This window comes from Microtus pennsylvanicus, chromosome 5 (genome assembly GCF_037038515.1).
Source record: "Microtus pennsylvanicus isolate mMicPen1 chromosome 5, mMicPen1.hap1, whole genome shotgun sequence".
Classification (NCBI taxonomy): domain Eukaryota; kingdom Metazoa; phylum Chordata; class Mammalia; order Rodentia; family Cricetidae; genus Microtus; species Microtus pennsylvanicus.
Window position 1 is genome coordinate 93,181,831 of NC_134583.1, and position 8,197 is coordinate 93,190,027.

The window sequence follows — 8,197 nt, forward strand, 5'->3', positions numbered from 1 at the left end:
TCTTGGAATAAGACCCAATCATTGCACAAAGAGCTTCCTTGTTCTCTTCATGGTACTATAACATTCTTTCTGTTATAAGTACAACACAGTGGCTTACTAATGTTAAATTGATGGATAGTATACTGGTTAGTTTTAACTGTCGATTTGATACAACATGCAGTCAGTTAGGAAGACAGTATTAATGAGGAAATGTCTAGGTTAGGTTAGACTGTGGGGATTTCTGTGGGGGCTTGTCTCCATTGCTCATTCATTCATGTGGGAAGATCCAGCCATTGTGGGCAGCACTAGTCCCTAGACAGAGGTCCTGTTGTAGAGGATAGAGAAAGATGTATGAGAGCTCGAAGGAGCACAGATGTGTTAGTTCTCCTCTGCTCTAGCTGTGGATGTGATGTAACCTGTCTCAAATTCCTCTTTGACTTCCCTGCTAACCTGGAACTGTAAGTCAAACAAACGTCTTCCTCCCATCTGTTGCTTTTCATCAGAGTTTTTTTTTTTTATCACAGCAACAGAAACAAAACCAGAATAGATTGGTTGTGTCCATCCTTCTGTCCCTACAAGCCACACTGCAACAAATAAACTTATAGGTACCACATTTCTTGTGCATAGTGTCATATTTGGAGTCTAAAGTCTCACAAATGGACCACTGGAGATGGCTTTCAGCTTGCAAGTGCTTCATTAAGCACTTTACCAACTGAGCTATCCCAGTCTGCTGCTCCCTCTTTGGAATTTCTAGTCATCTATCTCAAGCCTTTCTCTGTAGCGTGGCCTCAGGGTCACAAAGTGAACTTTCACTTACCCCTAGGACCTTGCCATCTTTCAAGACTTTCTGGACTGGCACCGAACCAGGTGGATTCCCATGAATGACGTGGATTTGAGTCTGGTTGCCTGGATAGAGAGGTACCTGAGCCACCGTTCCCGTGATCACAGGGTAACCGTTGTAGGGTGGCACCATATATACAGAATTGGCTGTGGGGCCTGGTGGAGTCGTTGGGTTCATGCTGATGAAAGAAGTAAGTGCAATAGAGTCACTCGTCATTTGTATACTTGTGTTTACAGTTTTCAAAAGACTTCAAGAGGCTGGGGAGATAGCTCAAACAGTAGCTACTTGCCACACAAGCATGTGGATATGAGTTTGGATCTCCAGCACCTTAGTAAAAAGTCAAGCCTAGGATCTTGACCTTGAGATGTCTTAGCAGGTGAAGGCACTTACTGCCTGATGACCTGAGTTTGGGCCCTGGGACTCACATGGTGGAACTGACTCCCCATAATCTCCAAGAACATTTACTGGCACATCTGTGGTCATCCACAGTAAGCAAATAAAATGTAATAACAATAATAATAAAACAGATTTATTGTTATTGTCTTTATTGTCAAGCATACCTGCCAGGCAAGAGAGACAGGGAATCTCTAGGGCTAGCTGGTTGCCAGTCTAAAAGATAAGATGAAGAGTGAGCGAAGAAGACATGCAACATAGACCTGTGACCTCCATACATATGTGCACACATATGTTTGCACACCCCCACACATGCACATATATAGGACTTTAAACACTTTAAAATAACTGAGAATGAAGCTAGGTGTCATGATGAGTGGTGCATACCTTTACTCTCAGCCCTCAGGAGGCAGAGGCAGGCAGATCTCTGTGAGTTTGTGGCCAGCTTGGTCTATAGAGTGAGTTCTAAGGCTGCTAGGGTTACACAGAAACCCTCTCTTGAAAAAAAACAAAGCAAAACAAACAAAAACCAACCAGCCAAGCAACCAACCAAGCGAATAAAAATCCCAACTGCGAATGGCTTTTTCTTGAGCAATTCAACCCCATATCCTTGCTAATCCCATTTTAGAGACAGTGTTAAGCCTTCTTTACAGGTCTTATTGAGAATACCAGGCAGCCAATGCTTTACAAAGGCATCTCTTTCAATCTTAACCTTAGTCCCACAGATTAATAAAGTACGGCCTGGAGAGGCTAGGTGATCCCGGAAGACAGGCTGAGCCTTTTCTCCATTTGCATGGCTCCTAGCGTTTCCATCTTAGTTTGCATACATTGACATTATCTGGCTCTGGAGTGCCACAGTAGAAAGACTCCTGGGAACACTGAGTTCAGTTCTCTTAGATTTCGGAAAAGGAAACAGAGAGTGGGACTTCTCCAGTATCAGGGACATATTAAAAAATTGGAGGTCATTGTGCTCAAGGAAAGTCCATTATCAGTGTAATGTGTGTGTGTGTTCCATGTCACACATTTGGAGGTCAGAGAGTAACTGGTGGAAGTTGAGTTTCTCCTGCCACCATGTGGGTCCTAGATCTCAAACTCAGGTCATCAGTCTTGGCAACAGTAACCCTTACCCACTGAGTTTGCGTGCCTTTTCCCATTGCACTTTTGGAGCAGACACAGCAAACTGAGTGTAATACACCCTTCCAACATCTTTCACCCATTCCCCGTATCTCATTTGACAATAACCCCTTCTCCCCATCCCTCAGCGATCCGTACAAATACTTGATTATGTACACTCACCTTACTGTGCCTGTTGCCAAGTAAGCCTCTCTTGCTCCTGTTCCCAGCTCTCTGCTGTGGAAAACTTACTCCTCTAGAGAGTGACTGCACCCTGCCCAGTTGGAGGATTCATTTAGAATGATCCAAAGTCCTCTCCACTTCTTTCCAGGGCAAGGGCTGGGTCAGCAGCTGTTCAGAACGTCCACACCCATATTTGCTTCCTGCTTTAGTCATGGAACCAATTAAATACAGTTCCATTTGCCAAGGGTTTCATGATGCCTGAATGGATAGACTGTGCTGGGTGCTCTGGGAGACAAAAGAATGACCTGGGCACTCAGGGCTTGATGTCCTGAGCTGAAATACAGGATAGGATGACATCAATTTCACAGCAAAGAGATAAAGTGATCCCAGGAGAGCACAGAGAGGAATGACTGATTGGCATTGGAGTGCTTCGATATTTGAAATCATTGAACTGCAATGAGAAAAGTTGGAACCAATAGGTAAAATGAGACCTATACTCAACTCCCATATTTATTATCAAAGATTTATTTATTTTATGTGTATGGTTTTTTTTTTTTTGCATTTATGTATGCTGTCTACTATGTGTGAAGTGACTATAGAGGCAAGAAGAGGGACACTGGATCCCCTGGAGTTGGTACAGATGGTTGTGAGCCACCATGTAGGTGCTGAGAATTCCTACTGGTATATAAGAGACACTCAATAAAATCTCACTGACTGAGCACATAAAGATGTGGGAATAGTTGGAACTTTGGAAGTTGGCCAGTTGATAGAACATTATAGGCAGAGCCTATGTAAATGGACAAAATCAAAAAGAGAAGGAAGCACAGGACAAGCTTGGGGCAGGCACACATAAGGCACATTAAAAGCATAAAGGGTTTAAAACCTTGACAACACCTATTTCAACCAGATTTGTCCCTTAACTTCTTTCTTACTGTTTTTATTGAGATATACATTTCTCCACCCCTCTCTCTTCCTCCCCTCTCCCCTTCTTCTCTCACTCATGACCCCTATGCTCTCAATTCACTCAGAGAATCTTGTCTTTCTCACAGTCCTATGTAGATCCATGTATGTCTCTTTTAGGGTCCTCTTTGTTTTCTAGGTTTTCTGAGATTGTGGCCTGTAAGCTGGTTTTTCTTTGCTTTATGTCTAAAAGCCACTTATGAGTAAATATATATTATACTTGTTTTCTGGGTCTGGGTTACTTCACTCAATAATTTTTTTCTAGATCCATCCATTTGCCTGCAAATGCCTTTTTTTTTTTGAGAATCTTTTGGGTATATACCCAATGATGGTATTGCTGGGTCTTGAGGTAGATAGTTTCCTAATTTTCTGAGAAATTGCCATACTGATTTCCAAAGCCACTGTACAAGTTTGCACTCCCACCAGCAATGGAGGAGTGTTCCTCTTACTCCACATCCTCAAAAAAATGAGTAGCCCTCTTTTATACAGATGATAAATGGGCTAAGAAAGAAAGAGTCAGCGATCTCCACCAGAACAGGTACAGGGGAGTAACTGCTGAGCGAGTGAGCCAGAGCAAGAGACCGCTGAGGGTCTGGACACGAATCTGGGACTTTCAAGGAACTAGGCTTGAGCCAGGACCTCTGCCAATCTGGGTGTGAGTGAACCTGGGACCTCCGAGGGAGTAGGCAGGAACCACAGATCTTGGTGGGGCCAGGCATGAGTCTGGGACCACAGAGAGAATAGGCCTGACCCAGGACATCTGTGGGTCCAGGCATTGGTCTGGGACATCAAAGGGAATAGGCAAGAACCTGGAACCTCTGCAGGTCCGAGCATGAGTCTGGGACCTCTGAGGAAGCAAGCAGATCCTCTGTGGGACCAGGCACACCAGAGCTGGGGACCTCAGAGACAGTAGACCAGAACCAGAAACCTTCCCAGGTCCAACTCCAACCTAGGCACTTCTGCAGGAGGAAATTCAGACCAGGATTTACAGCTATAGGTCAAAGCTGGTAATCTAGCCAAAGTTGCCCTAAGGCAAGCAACTCCACCTTGGGCAACAAATTCCACAGGAGTGGAATTGAGACTCCTAGGACAGAGAGAGAGAGCCGGAGGAAACAAGCTTCACCAGGAGCAGAAGCCAGTGGCAAATCCAGCCCTGGGAGCCAACCCAGTTCCCAGACACTGGTGGATCAGGGTTGAGCCAGTGATCAGATTCAGAGTCAGTGATCTCCACCAGAACAGGTCCAACTCCAAGTCAGGGACTTCTGCAGGAGGGGATCCAGACCAGGATTTATAGAAACAGGGCAAAGCTGGCAACGTAGGTCAAAGTGGGCCTGAGGGAGCAAACTCCAAGGGAGCAGGAGCAGAGCAAAGCACAGGAGTGCTGAGCTATCTCCAGGAACATGAAGTAACCAACAGGGCAACTAGAACTGTGACACTGACTGTACCACAAGGAACAACCATCTGAGCTTTGGATTCACTGGCACCTAGAAGATTATTCAACAGAATCTCAGACAGCCCCAACCACACCTATTAGAGGAAAGATGAGTAGAAAAGGTAAGATCACATACTACACCACAAAGAGCAACACAACACCAGTAAAACCTAAAGACCCTACAACAGCAAGACCTAAACAACCAAATATGGAAGAAAATGACCTAAAAATAGCTTTAAGAGAATGTTTGAAATTCTTAAAGACGAAATGAGAAATTCCCTTAAAGAAATTGAGGAAAAGACAAACAAAAAATTGGAAGGCATCAGACTATCACTTAAAGAAAACCAAGGAAAAGAAATCGAACATATGAAAGTAACTATTCAAGACTTGAAAACTGAAATAGAAACAATAAAGAAAACATAAGCTGAGGTAATTATAGAAACAGAAATCATGAGAAAAAAAACCAGGAACCACAAAGGCAAACATGAACATCAAAATAAAAGAGAAGGAAGAGAAAATCTCAACCACTAAAGATACAATAGAGGAAATAGACTCATTGGTCAAAGAAAACATTACATCTAACAAAAGCTCAATCAAAATATTCAGGAAATATGGGGCACCATGAAAAGACCAAACCTAAGAATAATAGATTTAGAAGAAGGAGACGTTCAACTCAAAAGCACAGAAAATATATTTAACAAAATCATAGAAGAAAACTTCCCTAACCTAAAGAAAGATATTCCTATAAAGATACAAGAAGCTTACAGAACATCACAAATAGACTGGATCCAAAAAACGTCTTTTTGCCGCATAATAATCAAAACACTAAACATACAGAATAAGGAAAAATATTAAGTGCTGCAAAGGAAAAAGGCCAAATAACATATAAAGGTAGGCCTATCAGAATTACACCTGACTTTTCACTGGAGACAATGAAATCCAGAAGGTTGTGGTCAAGCATTATGTAGATATTAAGAGACCACGGATGCTAGCCCAGACTACTATACTCAGCAAAACTTTCAATCACCATAGAAAGACAAAACATGATATTCCATAACCAAACCAGATTTACACAATACCTAGCCATAAACGCAGCCCTATACAAAGTACTAGAAGGAAAACCCCAACCCAAGGAAGATGGCTACATCAACAAAACATAGACAATTGATGGTCTCATAGCAGCAAATCCCAAAGAAGGGAAAAATGCACAAATTAACATCACCAACAATAAAAACTAAATTAGCAGAGAAACATCACCCTTCACAATAGCCACAAATAGCATAAAATATCTTGGAGTAACTCTAACCAAACAAGTGGAAGGCTTTAGGCCAAGAATTTTAAATCTTTGAAGAAAGAAATTGAAGAAGACACCAGAAAATGGAAAGATTTCCCATGCTCTTGGGTAGGGAATTAACATAGTAAAAATGGCAATCTTACCAAAAACAATCTACAAATTCAATACAATGCCCATCAAAATCCCAGAAAAATTCTTCGCAGATTTGAAAGAATAGTACTCAACTTCATATGGAAAAGCAAAAAACCTAAGATAGCCAAAAAAATCCTGAATAATAAAGGAACTTCTGGAGGCATCACAATCCCTGACTTCAAACTCCACTACAGAGCTACAGTACTGAAAACAGCCTGGTATTGGCAGAAAACCAGACAGGAGGAACAATGGAACCAAATTGAAGACCAGGATATTAATCCACTCTCCTTCTAACACTTGCTCTTTGACAAAGAAGCAAAAAATATCAAATGGAAAAAAGAAAATATGTTAAACAAATGGTGCTGGCACAACTGGTTATCAACATGTAGAAGAATGAAAATAGATCTATATTTACCACCATGCACAAAACTCAAGTCCAAATGGATTAAAGACCTCAACATAAAGCTAGCTGCACTGAATCTCATAGCAGAGAAAGTGGGAAGTACACTTGAATGCATTGGCAAGGAAACCACTTCCTTGCCAGACACTGAGAGAAAACAGACACACAGACACTGAGAGAAACAATTAATAAATGGGACCTCCTGAAACTGAGAAGCTTCTGTAAAGCAAAGGACATGGTCAACAAAACAAAACGACAGCCTTCAGAATGGGAAAAGATCTTCACCAACCCCACATCAGACAGAGAGCTGATCTCCAAAGCAGACAAAGAACTCAAGAAATTGGCCATCAAAAGAACAAATAATCTAATAAAAAATGGAGTACACACCTAAACAGAGAACTCCCAACAGAAGAATCTAAAATAACTTAAAGACATTTAAGGAAATGCTGAACATCCTTAGCCATCAGAGAAATGCAAATCAAAACAACTCTGAGAAATCCATCTCACACCTGTAAGAAGGGGCAAAATCAAAAACTCTCATGACAGCCCTTTGGCTTTTAAAGGCAGCTCTTTATTAGATCTTATCGTGGGATATTTTCTCTAAACAATTTAGCAATTGTTTAGTTTGTGTCTGCATGGTGTGCATGTGTGTCTGTGCCCGTGTGGCAGTCTGTAGGTCAGAGATCTATGTCAGATCTTTTTCTCTATTGCTCTCTGCCTTACTTTTTCCAATTTCTAACATTTCTTTAGCATAAACTAGTTATGTATACTGATGGGTTTCACTCTGACATTTTATACATTTGTATGTTAGATTTGGGTCATAGCCATTCCCTCATTTTTTTTTTTGGATTTATTCTCCTGCTGATCCTCTTCCTTTTACCAACAAATCCTCTTTCTATTTTCATGTTTATCTCTATTTTTAGGGAGCAATATGTTTAATAAAGATCACAGCTTACACATGGCTGTTGGGAGGAGGAAAATGTCTATTTTCCCTCAGCAACTATTAAGTGCTCACAGACTTCCAGGAGAGGTGTGGCTTCATGAGCCTCTGCCCATTTGCTTTGTTTTCAGAGACAGGATTTTACACCGAATCTGAAACTTGCTGATGACACTGGACTGGCTGGTCTGGGATCCAGCCTTAGAGTTATAGACGCATGCTGCCTCATGTAGCTTTCATGGAGGGCTGGGGAGCTCGACTCAGGTGCCCATGCTTCCCCAGCAGGCATTTTGCTCACTCATTCCTCTACCTGGGCACAGTGATTGTGTTTTGACTTATTAAAAAAATTTGATCCTGAAAATGTATAGCTCAATTAAAAACAATAAGGTATAGAAAAATTTGATCCTGAAAAAGTAAAAACATTCACATTTTAAATGTATCAGTTCTCTGTCTCATTACTTAGTAGTTTGAGTCACAGTTAAAAGACTTTTTAAACCCATGGTTAAATGGAATCTTACTTTTGCTTTCTTCTA

The 8,197-nt window shown here is 41.5% G+C and overlaps 1 protein-coding gene across 2 annotated transcripts in view; it reads right to left on the minus strand.

Moving 5' to 3' along the window:
- Ms4a8 (membrane spanning 4-domains A8) overlaps positions 1 to 2,637 on the minus strand; it is a 13,152-nt gene extending 10,515 nt beyond the window's left edge. Inside the window, exons 1-3 of one of the 2 annotated variants that reach the window (XM_075974992.1) lie at positions 2,510 to 2,604; positions 1,381 to 1,429; positions 797 to 998 (exon numbers count right to left, since the gene is read on the minus strand). In XM_075974992.1, the coding sequence (XP_075831107.1) occupies positions 797 to 997 (201 nt within the window). In that variant the 5' untranslated portion in view covers position 998; positions 1,381 to 1,429; positions 2,510 to 2,604. Of the gene's footprint in view, positions 1 to 796; positions 999 to 1,380; positions 1,430 to 2,509 lie in introns of both variants that reach the window. The other variant, XM_075974991.1, reaches the window with a different exon arrangement.
- Positions 2,638 to 8,197: the final 5,560 nt, after the last annotated feature.